Below are 16,805 nucleotides of genomic sequence, written 5' to 3'. Positions count from 1 at the left end.
TTGTAGCCTATATCCATCTAAGGAAAACTGCAACTGAGTATAGTTCGACTAGACTTATTGCGGCTGAGCATTCGACGATAATAGTCGAAGTTCATACCACCTGTCTGATTAGAATCTGATTTATATGGTGTACTAGAAGCTTACCAAAACTAGGATTTTCCGAACTAGATATTAAGCAAGATCAAGATGAACATGGAGGCCACTTAAGTGACTACCGCCAACCCTCCCGTTGTACTTCCCACTCAACCGTCACTCTGATACCCCCGACTTCTCGCTCTAGTATACAACCTCCAACACGGTCTCTATCGTGCGCCTGTGGTGGAATAGATATTTCATTATCTATCGCTGTCCCTCGACGCGTACTTGGCTCGGTAGTTGAGATGGAAACCTCATGCAACGGTATGCATATGCGATTACCCCGGGCTTCGCCTCTTTCTAGTTGAGACCTGTTAAAGTCTGTCCCGGCGCTCTTTCTGCTGGAATAAGTCATATTAGAAAATTTACTCCACGTGAGCACACTTGGGAATCTGGTGCCAAGTGGTCTGAGAAGGGGGAGACAGGCGTTGATAATGCCAAGACAAGTCTCCAAGGTTGCCCAGATACTATCCCCTGACATTTCATATGGGATGTCTGGGATGTCGCTTAGTGACGACCGCGCATGGGACCAAATATGGATAGATGTTATGATACATATTCTGAATGAGGTAAGTTTTTGTTTCTATAGTCTAACGGTACGGCCAGTTGTCTTACAATAACCCCATAGCGAATATACCAATAAGCATCCACTTCTTTCTCACTTCCAAATGAGGTAGCTGCCAAATCTGTGGTAGCGGAAGGAAGAAGACGATAATGTCGAATACCATATTAATAATTGGGTCAGATATATACGCAGCGGTCAAGTTGACGCAATAGGCAGTCAGGTCTGTTGTGAGTTGTATATCAGGATTCCACGTCGCCTCGAAGGGCGTACAGAAAAAGAAGATCCTGACCAATACACATACTCCGTTGGCAGTTATGAGACCTATAACGATATAGCAACTTATATGGAAACGTTTATTAAGAAATATCGTAACGTAGAAATGAAGTATGCTAATTTTTATCAGGCTATTGGCCACGGCCCATAGGGGTTCTTCGGCCACGTAGGCTTTGTACAGGCGAGGAACAGTCGCAGGCCAATCCTTAATAAGATATCCTATATGGTATCCGCTTCCTCCGGCCACGGATAGGTATAAATTTAAAGCAGACTGACCGCAGTTGAAAATTGATGCGGCCACGATTGCCCAGTCGTGAAACGCAATATGTTGCCCCGTCATCTTCCGAGCCCACAGTCGAAGTGCAACGAACAATATCGAAATAGGGGTGAATACAGAAATTACAATGATTAGTCTAATGGCTCTTGGAGTTAACGGTGGGTTTCCTGAAGGATCCCGGGGTCTTGGGTTTGTAACGACGGTCATTTTCGCCGACAGAAGAGATATATAATAAACTATAAACAAGAGGAATTAACATAGCTTAGCTAGAGATAAGAAAAAGCTATAGATTATACATAATATGAAGTACGTAATAGAGTAACAAAGGGCAGATAGCACAACAAAGAAGATAGATACGATATCAGCATAACATTTCATTCGCGGATGAGATTGTGAGCATTCAAGAATCCTACCTTGTTTATAATAGAAGACAGTGGCGTTGTAGAACAATATAAACTTGCTATAATCGGTGATATTACTGCCTACTGTCCTCCTTGTAGTAACATGGCGGACTGGGAATCTAATTGGTCCATTCTTATGCTCAAGACTACCTAAGGGAGAACCCTGAAATCACTGTCATGCGGAGGGTCGTTCTGGGAATGGCTCTTTTATTGGAGTTTCATACAAGGTTATACGGATCTCATTGATTGTAATACGAAGGTTCTAGTAGTTTCATACTTGCGGTTTGATACTGTATAGTTAATAGCTAATCTATGGGTGATTTGAAAATTGCCAAACCCTCTTTACAAAGCGTAGCTTAGGTCATCTTGAAGTAATCCCAACTATCTCCTCAGTATCGATGGCTGAACCGATCAAGAGCCGTATCTATCTTGATATCCATTCTATGGCTGCCAGATAGCAGGGCCGGGCATGACGTATGAGTTGGCCTTGGGGCTGTTCCACTTGTCGAATTTGATACCGGGGTCGTCAGCCTTGTAGATACCAGGACTAAAGAAATTCGATCAGTTATCTTGGTTTCAAGTAGCAACAGAATACAACTTCAAGCGCAACTTACATCTTGGCTAAGGGGCTGGGGGTTCCAGTTCCGTCGCTGGCAATCTTGAGCTGAGCGCACTCCATGTAGAATTGGGCACGGTCCTTGAACGCCTCGTGAAGGCCAATGTGCTCGACACGGACGAGGTACTCGCCGGCGGGGATCTCCTTGGGGATCGTGAACTCGATACGGTCCTTCTGCCAACTGCACCAGGAACCATCGTTGCCCGGGGTGCTGGGGTTGCAGAGACCGATCTCGTACACCTTGAACCAGTCACCCGAGCCGTCGTACGAAGCGACACCAGACTCGGGAGCCTTCGACATGTAGACGAAACCCGGGCCGGGGTGTTCGATGAACTCGTTGTACGCAAGCTTGAATCCGATTTTGTCGCCAGCGTTGACGGAGTAGGTCTGGGTGCTGCCGGCCTGGGCACCCTTGTTGCACCTTAGGTCGGGAGAGTTGATAACCTCACTGGGGAAAGACGGCATGTAGGTGTTGCTGTTCTTTCGGATGTAGGTGTAGTCCTGACCGACGGCTTTGCCATTTACGATCAGTTGAGAGAAAATGTAATGGCCTTCTGCCAAAGTGGCAGCCAGTAAGGCTGTAAACGCAGCCGACTTCATTGTTGAGGCTTATGGGCGGATGCTGGGAGTTCGATCGGTTGGGGTCTTCACGTTCCACAACTGGTCTGAGGCGGTGGCTCTCGTGTATTTATAGACATCCAAGACCTGGGGAATGTAGTACTTCTTGATCTGTCATGGCCTCCTACCACATGCTGTGGTTGCCTATATTAGAACAGAGTCACACTTCGGTTATCGCGCTTGCTTAAGACTTTAATGGAGGCATTACTCGGCTAAGACAGCGGGCGGATTTTCTCACTAGATGCACCTATGAAATATCTTGCCGCAGATGAAAGTTGCCTTCTCCGTGCTGCCAAGATCTGGGGGGGCTGCAAGATACAGGGCATATTAACCGTCTTGGTATACTTATTTATACCTGTTCACCAACCGCAACTAATATCCCATCCAATAAGGCTGGATTTTGTAGCCTAAGCCGTAAATTTCAATTAGGGGTTTGAATCTCCTGACTCGTTTCCATTGGATAGCGACTTCTAACATATACTCTTCCTTGTATATTTAGCTTGGCGCAACTTGCTCATTGGGAGCCTTATATCAATTCTCGAATTAGCAAGGCCTTTTTGAGCGGCATTTGCCTCCATAGCCGAATACAGATACTGCAATTTGGCCATACACGACTTACCCAAGACTCTGGTAGAGAATTTGCAATTGATAGTTCGGCAATATCTCGTCAAGTAAGCGACGGCAGTTAGCAACGCGAGAGCTCAGTAGTAGCGGCCCAATCATATTTCAACTGACGAAAACTACAAAATCCCACTGTGAAGCTCAGTAAGTAATTAAAGCTGGACTCATTGTATAAGTTAGACATAAAAAACTTAATACTTTGCTCGCCTACCTAAAGATACCCAAGCAGTGAAACCCATACGTAGATAATCCTATAGTTATCACTATGATTGCATATTTAAATAATAAGACAATTTGACAAGTAGTTTAAACCTTAGGGGTTCATGAAACCCTATACATTATTCAAGAGGTCGGAGTAGTTCGTAGGAAGCCTATATTGCGGCAGGAGTACCCGAGCGTACCTGGATACGATAATTGTTACTCTATATTCTCCGAGTCGTCGTCAACTAGGGTGTCATCCTCGTCCCTTAAATTAGATTGAAGTAATCCTGTGATATATATTGTGTTAATACTTAATTACAAGGCATCTGAGAATAGAGTACTCGACGGAGGAGGTATTATTCTGGAAAGCGTGGGTCCATGCTACTTTACCTTGTCTTACTGAGTCCTGTAGGTCTTGGCTCTCTTTACTACCATCAATGCCGAAGAGCTCCGCCATGTCTTCAAGTGATCGACCTCTTGTTTCAACTCCAAGTAGTTAGAAGATGCGTTTGGTGTATCGTAATAGGGTCACATACCAAGAGCATATCGTACGAAGAAGAACGCAAAGACACATATAATCGCAAACAGTATATAAAGACCGTAACCTGTAGCGGTCTCGATAGGGGGAGACACCTGGGCTACTACAAAATTCGAGATCCAAAGTGAGGCTGTACAAAGTGCATTTCCTTTAGCCTGGAGATGTTGATTAGCGAGGTCCCTAAGAAAACTTGTCTATATTAACTGAGATGGTGGCTCACGCGTAGGGAGATCGGAAAAATTTCAGCTGCGTAAGTCCACGAACCAGAGCTCCAGCTCATATTGAAGAATGTAAAGAACATATAAGGAAATATTATAATAGCATTATTTGCCGGGCTGTGGGGGTAGTCTGCAGCATGTTGCTGTAGAACACAAATCCCAACAAGGGCAGATATCATGCCTATTAAGCCGAATTGCAACCAAGTTTTTCGTCCAAAGCGGTCGAAATAGAAAATGGGTATCCACGAGCTAAGGAATAGTACTACACCAATCCCTCCAGTCGCTAGATTGGCCATGGTAGGGTCTGTTATTCCACCCTTCTTGAAGAGCGACGGCGCGTAGTAGAAGATCCCATTAGTTCCTGTAGTTTGTTGGAACATTTGAATACTGGTTCCCAATAGAGTGACTCTTAGGACTGGCCCCTTAAACATGTCTGACCAAGATGCCTGCGTAGTGACCTGCTCTTCGGACACGGTCTTCCTGATCTCGCCGATTTCGAGTTCTGCCGCATCCGAGCCATGTAGCCTCGAAAGAACTTCGAGGGCACATTCATATCTCTCTTCAGCCACAAGCCAACGAGGGCTAGGAGGCACCCATGTCCAACACCCAATGGCAAGAATAATAGCGGGTATAACCTGGATAACTAAAGGGATTCGCCACCAATCGTCAGAGTTAAGGAAGTAGAATGCATAGACAATCCAGAACACGACCATTTCACCAAAACAGAGGATCATTAATTCGATCCCGACTATCCTCCCACGGAGCTCTGCAGGGGATATCTCCGAAATGTAGAGCGGAACACCTGCAGAATATGCGCCAACCCCCAGCCCGAGGATAAAACGTCCGATGCTCTAATATAATGTTAGTACAGAATTTGGAATAATGTATTGAATATAACATGTAAGCCTAGAGCGTACAATTTGTGTGATGGTGTAGGATGCGGCCTGAAGTAGCGCACCAATGATAAAGACCGTGCTCGCCAAGGATATGGTCCTCTCACGACCGCAGACATCTGCAAAAAAGCCAGTTGTCATGGCTCCAATGACACAGCCGATGTTATATATGCTAACAACGAAGCCTACACTCCAATCGCTTACAGGTTGCATCAGCTTCAACCATCTCTCGTCGGCAATGATCATAGCCATGACCCCCTGATCCCAACCAAAGAGGAAGCCTCCGAGGGACACAAAGGCAGTCAGCGTATACACATATTGGAGGTCTGCCAGCCGTCTCCGGCCCGGCGTTACATTGCCGGCCGGTCGGATCAGTGTCGTCTGTTTGACGAGATGAATCATCGTTCGGCGCCGGAATGTTGAACTTGAAACTTAAGTTCATCTACTGATATATCGTTAAAGAATGGTAAATAGATAAAATAGGTACCTAGGTAGTTAAGGTCTAGGTTAAAGACAAGGTAATGTTCTCAGGGGCACTGAGGAATGTGGGGACAATAGCGGATAAACAGGGGGCGTCTGCTTTAGTTCCACAGGCCACAGCGGTCACATGAGATACGCTACAGCCCCTGAGCTCTAAGCTCAACTGCCCGAGGTTACCTCTAGGTTCCTACGTGTCTTGTATATGCAATCAACAAAACAATTCTAGATTGGTATGTGATATATAATAGGATTAGTTTCGACAGCTAAATCCGATATAGATAGGTACGCTATTAATATTGTTATCTTCACCAATTCAGGCTTCTACCGTAGCCAAAATGATTTAACAGGAGCCTGGTTTATAACTATCTTTGGATAATAAAATAGAATGCTTAGCATAGCATTGCTATGAGAAGTCGTCGAGTCCTATTATTCAAAAGACTTATTCTAGGATGAGTGCCTAAATTAGGATAACGTTCCCGTTATAATATTTGTGCCGTTTATTATTTTAGTAAGATCCACGTTCCCGTCCCCGTCCACAATGGAATGGGATATCTATTTGATACAAACGGGACTATTAAAAAAATAGCAACGGTTAACCATATACTATACTTTACATTAGATAGGTAGTAGGTACCTAAGTTACCTACACCTTCAATCGATAGATTAATTTCGCATTTTACCGATAGGATACCCGGGAAGACGTTGCATTGGAAGATGATAGAAAGAAAGTCGGTGTGTTGATTATAGGGGAAAGTAATAAAAGTGGAATATATTCACAATAGTCGAACCCTTTCCGTAACCATATCCGGTAGTGCTTGTGCCGGGAGCATCGGAAGTATAGGGGTTTCCGGGAAGTGAAAATAGAGGTCGTATAGTCCCAATTTTACATGTCCGACTACTTTGTATCCACCTTCAGTCTCTTGTATCAATTTACCCTGTGTGCTACTGTCGTTACTATAAAGGACTAGAACCTTGAACCTTGTCATTTCCTGGTCTTTTAGATTTTCGAACGGATAGAGGGGTGCATATCCATGAAGACCGTCACCGAGGCTCCAGGAGACTGCAGGAAAATATTGTGAGTGCGTCTCCATTAGTTCCCCTTCAGATGTTAGCCTATACCAACAGAACCAAGAACTAGTGTAGTTAGTATAGTGAGGATAATTAACTGTAACAGCGAAAACCTGGGACTTGATGTGAATAACCCGACAGAGACTATACTTCCTAATTGAAGGATGTGGTTGTCTGCATAAATCATATAATAACCGAGCTTCTTGTGTGTCATCCTCGACCCAAACCTCGCTATCGACGTACGCACATATGGGCGAGTCAATCCGAGTAGGCCAGGAAACGGCACCTGACCATCCAACCCAAGACCAACTGGGAGAACTTGTGCTTCGTCGTCGCGTGGCTTCCCTTACAATCCAGCTCATTCCAAACAAGAAGTTGGTAGTGCAGTTTATGCTTGCAAGCGTGCGGTCGTGTACCATTTGACCAAATACTGGTACCCCGAACAAGTGAAATACGGGACATTTCCCCTCAGCAAGGCATCCCAAGGTGCCCAAAATCCCATTGAGATAATCATCTTCGTATGTCAGGTGCCGCCGTGAGTACTCAGCTATATATTTGAAGACCTCCTCCTCGGAGTCCCCAATTGGTCTGTTATTGAACAGACGCGGGATTGTTGCACCTATGTGTTCGTTATCCAACCACAGTTCTTCATGGCTACAGTTCTGACATTCGAAATACGTTTGTTGGTCTGTGAAATATAGGCGACGTCTAGATAATAGCGCCTCCTGGTAAGTCCAAGCCCTGGTCATCCAGACACTTTGGCGGATTGCTCCAAAGGGATAATCACGAATGCCAGTAATCATCCAGTTTGAGATGATTTTCTTTGGTATGATACTTGCCCGAGGAATGGAAACGCCGGGCAAACCGTAGCTGGGGTCTGATCCAACGGCAGCTATAATTGTCAAAGATGCCCCGTTATAAATACGGCCCATTTGCTGGATCTCAGCATGCTTCTCGGTCGAGTGGTGTTGATCGATACAATACCTATCCACCCAAAGATATCGATAATCAAGTTTAATCGTTACTTTAATCGCGTCCCGAATGGTGGTCGGGGAATCTCTAAGACTTTTAGATGGATCATGATGTTGCTGGCCCCAAACATAACTAAGCGCAACGTATGCGTATGTCGGCTGGGCTGTCACAATTGTCAAATTTTGACAATCAATCAACTTGCTTGGCCAATTCTGCTTGCGCTTCTGGGGAGTGCAATCATTAATATGACTTGGCATCGAGTTACAAGTTGACAGGTATCTTTTAATTGGTTCGTAATCAGTGAACTCGCGATTTATTGATATGCTTCTCGTGGGACAAATTGATTTATTAGGGAGTAATTGTGAGCTTGTAATTTCTGCCTTTCGCTGGTTTGTTTGGTTGATATCGTAAGAACCTGGACTGGGCTTGAGTCTTAGAAAGACAGCCATATGTGACGACATGACATGTCTGTGTAGAGGTAGCGTTATCCGTCTATCACGGTACATAATCAACTCGGGACAACTCCAGAATTCAGGAGACACAAATGTTTGAAGCATCCAGATAATAACGTCACAGAGTGGACACGATGATTTGTTATGTTGTAGGTGTACATGTCTTACATTGCAGACGTGTACGTAAGTATCGGTTTTGGTCGTTTCCGCGACAAGAGAAGTTATATCCAATGAAGCACACTCTTTACATAGAGTACTGTCGCTATAGAAGTTTAATTTGCTTTCACGTATGGCGATTTGGGGTTCTGTGTATAAAAAGTCTGCCCCACTATATTCATTGACAGAGCTCTCCTTATATCTGACTATGTAAGCCGAGATAATGTTAGTGACCTCGATTGTATTGCTTGGATCTTTAATACATACCATCATCTATAGATATGCGGCTAAAGCTAGATCGGTGTTCCATAGTTAAGATGATGTCCTGAAGATTATGTACCTCTTAGATGATTATTTGTATGTGTCCTTGTTAGTGATATAATTCTTATGGGCAACTAACTAAGATTAAGTGTGGGAGGTGAGGGAGTTGACTGCCGTGGTTAGATATATACTATTGCCTTGCGTTGATCTTTGCTATGTGTACGCTGTGATCTAAGTGGTCATACGAGTATAGCCACCCATGCAAAGCTACATAGTGTGTGAATAATACACTTGCTCCGATGGTAGGTAGTAAGTATATTATTATAAATACAGCCACAGCCTTAATTGAAGTAGGCTCTCGGTATTTATTACATGATACTAGTATCCTACCATCCTATATCGACTAATTAAATATCGTACTCATTAACTAATATAACACGACATCCTTCGAGGTCAATATCATTCTTCTATAAATTCTAGATAACATTTCTCATTTAAATTAACAGGTCAGATCAAATTTCGGTGTCGCATCACCAATAGGGGTAAGAGCAAATGAAATATCTGTCTGTGCTGTGTTGGCATCTACTAATGTGTACCAGAAGGTGGTGCGCTGTCCAAAAAGCGCACAGCCGACTTGCGAGTAATAGTTTTTGGCGTTCTCGACCGAAGCGATGGCGTCACGTTGCTGGGGGCCCGCTGCATTATGCACATATTAGTATTTATACTCGAATTGATTATGACTGATCAGATGCCAAGGCAGAAAGACGTGGCGCCTTTTTACCTCCAGGGGGGAGGGGGACTTACAACTCGGCCATCCAGTTTCGGTGATAAAAACGGGCTTTCCTCTTGCGACACCCTCTGTTTGCTGGACGGCAGACCAGAAGTTGTCTGCAGCCTGCCCGATGGCGTTCGGCTTAGTAGTTTCGAAATAGGGGAATGAGTTGTGCCCAAGGAAGTCAACAGAAGCAATTACCCCGGCGTTCTCAGGTAGAACCCAAGCCGTCCTAAAATTTCATGCCGTAGGTTAGTAACAGCTATTGTATCACTACTAAATGCTTGGGGAAATGCGGATTTAATCCCCGATGCATAAGAGAAAAGGGGAGCTAACCAGGTATCAACATGGCCGATCGGCTTGCCTTCTAAGGGGGTACCGCGTAGCCAGTCTCGCATCCAGCCGATATACCCTTCTATCTCTGCGCCGGTAGCACCGACGCCGGCATTATTGGCTTTGCCGTCGGGACTGCTCCGGTATAAGTCCTCGGAGCCGACGCTAATGCCGATGATGCGGTCGGTGAAGGCCGTGCCTAGCCGGTTAGCAGCGGCAATAAGGGCATTTAGTTCATTCTCATAAACATCGCGGCCGGCGCTAGCCCACAGACCGGCTAGTATATGTGTATCGGTGTCGATGGCAGCTTGAAATGCCGAGATGGGATCCGCGGCCGTACCGCACTGGATTGACGTGTAAAGGCGTGCTGCAGTAAACTTGCCCTCCGTGCCGGGCAAGCCCTTAGCACGCTCGAAGAAGCCCCTGAAATCATCGTATCCCCGACACGACCCGTCGTTATTGGTTGACCCGTAGTTGAAGCCCTGGTAGGCTTGTGCGGCAGCAGTGGCAGCAAAGCCAAGAGAGACGAGATGCTGTCGGAGCTGCATACTGATTTACCTTCGATTCTCTTATGAAATTTGTTTCACTTTAATCTAAGAAAGATGTGGTACGATGCAATCTATAGGGTGAAGATCTTAAGATTGTAGATTTTTCATGCCGTAGAGAAAGGGGATCGCAGATATTTAAACTGACGATATGTATAACATAAACACACATTCTACCCATATACGTAATACATAAAGAAATCCGACCATACAGTAATATCCCGAGTCTTCCAACTCAGAGATGACAATGAAGTGTTCCTATTTGCAATCAAGTTGGGGATGACGACGGGTGAGGCTCGTATTTAAAGGGCCAAGAGATGCCCAGGCGAGCTAGAGTGCGCCGGTAGAGACGGTCAAAAACTTCCAATTGGGCGACATCGCGAATAGTTCCCGATGTAGTAATTGATTGACTGTCGTCAGTTGGTGAGCTGGACACCGCCGCGGAACTAGCACAGCCCAAAGGCTTTGTCACCGGCTTTCCCCTTTTTATGAACGTCATGTAATGACCCTACTTTGTTAGTATCATTCCCGATGAGAAAGCGCCCAACTAGCAGCACATTTTAATTTGACACAGCTATGCGTTGTTCTCCTTAACGCCGCCTTTTCAATCGTACGCGGTGACGGGAATAAGATACCACATGTACGACCAAACTTTGCAGTATCCCAAGTTAAAGTTGAAATCATGTACATAGCCGTAAAAGCGCGTGCTTCAATAACCCGACGTTCTACAGCAGCTACCTGTGAACCCAGATGACACGCATTCAGATGTATGTATATAACGCATAGCTAAGAGATATATATCCCGAGATACACAGCATAGATGCTGCCTCACCTAAATGATCCGAGCCACTACAAAGTAGATGTATATAAACGAACTATACCAAGCAAAATTTATGGCACCACCAATTAATATCATATCCTCTAAGAATCCATACTCCCCCGCGGGCTCTCCAGCGGACTAACCGTTACTGGGCTTTCCGGCACCTCCGTATCGCTATCCACCTCATACACGCCTATAGGCGAAACCAGCTCATCACGCTCCAGTCCGCCTTCGTCAGCCGCGCTAGGAGCTGAGACGTAGCTTAGCCGTGGCAAATCATCTACCCCTTCTCCTTCCCCGTCGCTTCCGATCGGCGACACAGGCTCCGGGCCCACGGCACTAATAGGTCTTGTAGTTGAAGCCGAAGGGTTGTTTACGGCACGATGCGAATTAAGTCCATCGAAAACCCGACTCATGATCGGTGATACGGGAACGTGGCTTAGCCGCGGGCTTTGAAGCGCCGCCGTAGCACTGGTAGGCGTGGTACCTGTGCCCTCGAAGTCACGCGACGGTTTGAGCGGCGGGAGGGGTGTTACGGGTCTAGTGCCCGGGGGAGGCGGGGGAGGGAACGGGAGTACAGGTATACGTGGCAGGCTTTTCTGCCGCCTGTCGCTAATTTCTCCGCTTTCCAGGCCGCGGGTTCCAAGCCGACTATCGCTGAGGCGCTTCATCAAGTTTGCGTCGACCGGGTGCGAGCCCAGGGGATTGCCAGGCGGACTAAGCGGCCAATTCGGCCTGGGGCTCTGGCGCGCTGCTGCTGATTTATACCTTCTGATACCTGGTGCGAAGGAGCTGGCGGATATGGGTATGGGCTTAGAGATGGAGAGTGGGTGCTCTTGGATCATGGAAAGGGGTCGTAGAAAGCTTCTTCGGGTCGGCGGCCTCTCTGGTCTCACCGTTGCTGCTGATGTCGTCTGTTTTGGTTCCTTTTCTGGTGACGGCGAGATATCGATCGAACTATCTGTACTCTTCACGGGGACCGGTGGAGCGTTAGCAGCATTCTTTTTGGCCCGACGCCGGCGGAATATTAGAGCGGCGATTATGACGGATAGGATAACGAAGGCGACGGCGCCGACTACGGTACCTGCTATAGCACCCGCGGATATAGAACGAGACGACGAGTCGCTCTCGGACTCGATCGTGATCTGGATTAAATCAGAAGTGTCGGATGGGGAATCTGTTTCTGTTGTCGATGTATCCGATGTCATGGTTAGCTCTGGTGGAAAGGGGTATAGGATCCCGAATCCCTGTGTTGCTTGGCATTCGATGTGTCTAAATGTTTCCTGAGGGTCGTCATCATTATCGAGCCAATACGTATAGCAGGATGGATGTGTGCTAGGGCTATAATTGGAACGTTCAGTACAATTAATCTAATAATATTGCTCGCTTCAAACTAACCAGCATAGTGTCTGCGGTCCGCATTCAGCTGTGTGGAGGACTTTCCCATGGTCGATGCAGTCCGTGTAGATCGTGGAGGCACAGTCGTCGGCGCCTGGCAAGCAACAACCACGATATCCCTTTACATTAGTGCACTCATATCCGAATCCACAAGTGACTTTTAATCACTTAGGTCAGCTATAACCAGCCATCTCTTGGTGCTCGATGCTTAGATACTAATCAAGGAGATGAGAAACTCACTCGTGCTGGCAGTGGTGAAACCACAAGTGTCGACCCCTAACACGAAATCGGTCGTTCCTGGGACGTTCACGGCGGTGAGAGACGCTGGTTGCCCCCCAGGCCGTATCCCATAAGGCTTGAGGGTCTGGGTTGGGATGCTGATTAGCGGCATGTCGGGTCGCCAGGGTTGATGGGAGTCATCATCAGACTCATCACTCATATCTAATGAAATATTAGGAAACGAAGCAGTCCTAAGAATTAGAATATCCACAAGAATGTGGGATATGGCTCGGACTCGATAAGGGGTGACTTCCTTTCGAGCAAATCTCATTGTCCTTAAATCTAAGGGGCGAATGTCCCCGGTGTATCCCACGACCATCTGCTCTTTGTGTTTGCCTTTACGAAACATCAAATCACTTCGCAAAGACACGTGTGTAAAATAAAGAATCACGTGTATCATTAACAATGACTGAGGTGGTACGTTTCCGCTTTACCGATAGTCGAGAAATGTCCATAGGGCACCAGAACTACCTACCCCTTGACGAAATAAAATTTTATCTATATCGCCGAAAATACATCCAAACTACTCAACTCCTTCCCCGGCCACTATATAGAATATTAGAATCAATGTCATAGAGATATGAAAAGAATAGGAAAGGTGGAGACCGATGTTTTTCGCCTCAAGGCTTGAGAGAACATACCGAGAACATTGTGTTAGATTCGCATGAAGACCCGAGTCCTGCGTTATCCATCCAGGCTGGTTCCCAATAGAAGAGTCCGTTACCATTCTTTACTCCAGCTACTACCTCTGCGACTTTCTTCATGAAGGTAGTTTGGCCGTCTGCTGAAAACGGGATACTCTTAAGGTCGCTCGGGAACGAGTAGGCGGGAGACTTGCAAGATGTAGGCCAGTTGGTCTCGGCCACAACAATCTCCTTACCCCAAGTATTCGCCATGTTAGTAAGACTCGTCTTAAGGTTCGAAAGCGTTGCAGACGGGTTGCTATTTGGTTGGTTAGGAGCCATAACCCTACTATTTGCCTATGTCGCGGGGGACTTACTAGAACGGATAATAGGAAACGCCCATCATGTCAAAGTCCGAAGTCGTCAATGGCCCTGCCTTCAAGACAGATTCGTACCAATTCTTCTGGGTATTCCAATTCCACCCATTATCGAGATGGATCATAATACGGGGCTTAGGAGATAACTTGCTATCCTTGACTCCCCAAGCAGCTGAGTGTAGTAGCTGAGCAACGTTGTAAAAATTCTTTGTGGAGCCCGTTGGGAGCAAGAGACCTGACGTTATTTCATTACCGATCGAGATGATGGTAGGTGATGTGCCTGCTGCAGCAAATTGGTTCGACACATCCAACGTGTAGTTATACAGTTTCCAAGCAAGATCGTCAATGTTCGTGGGCCATCCTGAAGGAATTGCTTGATGCCCTGGATCGGCCCATCTACATTAAGGAGGATGTCAATAATCTGAGGACTTGATACTGGATTTGGGATGGATGCTTCAGGGATTTAGCATCCTTACTGAGGCTCAGCCCAATGAGTGCTCTGTTTGACTCACGTATCACTATAATGAAAATCCACGTAAACGCCAAGCCCAGCGGCTTTTGCCCGCTTTGCCAATTTTAAATTGTAGTCTACGTTGTAATTGCCATCACGAGGATTGACCCAGACTCTCTGCCGTACGGTGTTGACTCCGGATTCCTTAAAGATCTTTTCGAGGGGCTGGGCGCTTCCACTTGTAGTGGTATAAGATATTCCAGCTTTCTCCTCAACTATAACCGAAGACCAGTCGACGCCTTTATACTTGAGTGCAGCTTGCACCGAAGTGAGCGACGACAAAGCTAGGAAAAAAGAAGCCAGCATCCTGCCCATAAAATAGATAAAATAGCGGTGATAATTAGGATAATTATCTTCGCAGACGATTATGCATTTTTCATGGGAACAGCTCCCCTTAATATTTTTCAACAAGTGGCTTCAGTCAACTCGAAGTGATGTAGGCCCCTCTCTTAATGGGCGATCCAAGACGGAGACCCATAAGCAGGGTCCGGTGGAATCTAACCCGAATCAAGACCAATCCGAGATTGAGAAGCCGAACGCCTATAGGGCCGTTACTCTAGATGAAAGTGCCCTATAGATACCTACTTACTAACTAATGGATGTTGAAATACTTATACTTATACTATAGAAGCTGTCGAGTTTCACGATAGTATCCCACCGGGGGGTATTAAAGGACATGTCAGCCGAAACGTCCTGTTTTCATCCAAGTGGTGCACTAATTTTCCGGCATGATGCTGAGCTAGCCATGATAGGTGCGGAGGTAAGAACTAAACAAGCTAATCGGAACGAATCTTTTCCGAGGTCAACTCAACTGATTGGTTAGGTTCTAGTAATGGCTGATGTATGGTATTAGAAGTAAACAGTACAGAGATGCAGGTGTCAAATCTGGGGAAAGGTTCTAGAATGATAATTGCCAAGACATGATCGTACCTTACAGATTGCTGCTGCCAAGAATTTAGAAACTCTGAGTAAGAGGTAAGCCAATAGATCTAAATAAAACTTATAGGTGAGATGACAGCGGTGGTGTATCCAATAAATTCCAGATACTGAATACTTATCCGGGTCTTAGTTTGTAATATTTATGCGGTTAGATTTGCTGTAGATAAAATGAATAACTATAGTATTCAAAGTAGTTTCGAAGCGATACAAGATAGAAATATACTTCTCTTCAGTTAAAAGTCGTAGACAACACCAAACTGGTTTGCGCCAACTACAATGACGACTACTGAGCTACTCTGTTGTAGTATCCGGTTGTTTTGTTTGCTTTGTAAAGGTCGACGGATAGCGGATGTATCCGCTCTCACGGACCATATCGGCCCCATGTGGAGAATCCAAAGTAGGCATTCATCTGCACTTTCAGTTGATCGCTGATCATTGATCACTGATCACTGACCATTGATCGCTATGATTAGCGTTGGGTTCTACTCGCGTATCGAAGTTTCGGCGCTAAACCACTTGAGATCGACAAAGCACGGTGAGCTATCTGGCTAGGGATGACTAGGTGGCTGACGTAGCAGAAAGCTTAATCGGGCTATCGGCGTTTGTACCGTTGGTACTTCTCTAATAATTCGCTAGCATGCGTGCGCCGAAACCCGGCAAAGCTTACAGACAACAAATTCTTAACGCTCTGATCGGTTAACCAGGCAATTATGGAACCATCCAAGAGAATTGCCAATTCCACTTAATTTCGGATCTAAATCCCCTCAATTAGCAGGATAACAACAGTAGTATCTAGCGCCTTCGAGCACAGAGCATTGCAGATAACCGAGGGAAAAGGTCAACGAAGCGTTTCATATCTGTTCCAAGAGGTAGGATTAAAATACAAACTATTGGTCACGTATGGCCGTGATTGATTTGGAACGTATTCCCTTCTAGCGATGATAAAAACATGTAGCACTCGAGGGTGCGGCTTCTTTATAGTAGAAACTACCTCGAATTAATAAGTTAAAGAAGAAAGCTGAAGCTAATATGTTAGTTAAAGTATTTCGCGTCAAGATATTTACCTAAGAGATACGTACTATTAAGGATCAGTCAAAATAGGATGTTATCGGTGGATTAACGACGGATGAGCCGAGTGGCAACCAAGCATCGATACCCTTGCTGGCGGATAATATCAAGCTAATAAGGTACCTATTTAGGTCCTTGGGTTTCAATAATCCTCGGCTCGGCATTGGCATTGGCATTGGCATTGTTTTATTAAGCAAAGAAAAATGAGAGGCGGGAAAAAGAGAATGTCTCCCATCGAGTCGTACAAATACCTTTGTAGAAAAAATGGTATACCTACCTAGGTAGTTGTAAAAGTTGGAATAGACTATTTGCTTACGGTTCCTATCTCATTCTTATTTTGTACATGGGTTGTACGGGTTGTATGTACGATTAGCCTACGGTTGTACCTGACTAAA

General features: G+C 45.7%; 4 protein-coding genes across 4 annotated transcripts; all 4 read right to left on the bottom strand.

Annotated features, from left to right (window-relative positions):
* Window positions 1-2,092: 2,092 nt before the first annotated feature.
* GL218_03439 (Galactose transporter) lies at window positions 2,093-5,758 on the bottom strand (the record flags this gene model as incomplete). Its single annotated transcript, XM_033580001.1, has 6 exons — window positions 2,093-2,198; window positions 2,266-2,861; window positions 4,108-4,193; window positions 4,244-4,400; window positions 4,466-5,314; window positions 5,381-5,758. 6 exons carry the CDS (start codon window positions 5,756-5,758, stop codon window positions 2,093-2,095), a joined length of 2,172 nt encoding a protein of 723 aa, XP_033436101.1.
* A 3,486-nt stretch (window positions 5,759-9,244) lies between these two features.
* On the bottom strand, window positions 9,245-10,398 carry GL218_03438 (putative glucan endo-1,3-beta-glucosidase eglC; the record flags this gene model as incomplete). Its single annotated transcript, XM_033580000.1, has 3 exons — window positions 9,245-9,441; window positions 9,550-9,749; window positions 9,854-10,398. The coding sequence occupies 3 exons, from the start codon at window positions 10,396-10,398 to the stop codon at window positions 9,245-9,247; spliced, it is 942 nt and encodes a 313-aa protein (XP_033436100.1).
* A 918-nt stretch (window positions 10,399-11,316) lies between these two features.
* On the bottom strand, window positions 11,317-12,423 carry GL218_03437 (putative arabinogalactan endo-beta-galactosidase protein; the record flags this gene model as incomplete). Its single annotated transcript, XM_033579999.1, has 1 exon — window positions 11,317-12,423. One exon carries the CDS (start codon window positions 12,421-12,423, stop codon window positions 11,317-11,319), a length of 1,107 nt encoding a protein of 368 aa, XP_033436109.1.
* Window positions 12,424-13,390: 967 nt separating this feature from the next.
* GL218_03436 (Arabinogalactan endo-beta-1,4-galactanase) lies at window positions 13,391-14,718 on the bottom strand (the record flags this gene model as incomplete). The annotated part of the gene is made up of 4 exons (XM_033579998.1): window positions 13,391-13,438; window positions 13,534-13,834; window positions 13,893-14,288; window positions 14,405-14,718. 4 exons carry the CDS (start codon window positions 14,716-14,718, stop codon window positions 13,391-13,393), a joined length of 1,059 nt encoding a protein of 352 aa, XP_033436108.1.
* Window positions 14,719-16,805: the final 2,087 nt, after the last annotated feature.

Source organism: Daldinia childiae (assembly GCF_008694065.1).
Source record: "Daldinia childiae strain JS-1345 chromosome Unknown Scaffold3, whole genome shotgun sequence".
NCBI classification, from domain to species: domain Eukaryota; kingdom Fungi; phylum Ascomycota; class Sordariomycetes; order Xylariales; family Hypoxylaceae; genus Daldinia; species Daldinia childiae.
Note: the sequence above shows the minus strand (reverse complement) of the source record. Positions and strands in the feature narration are given on the sequence as shown.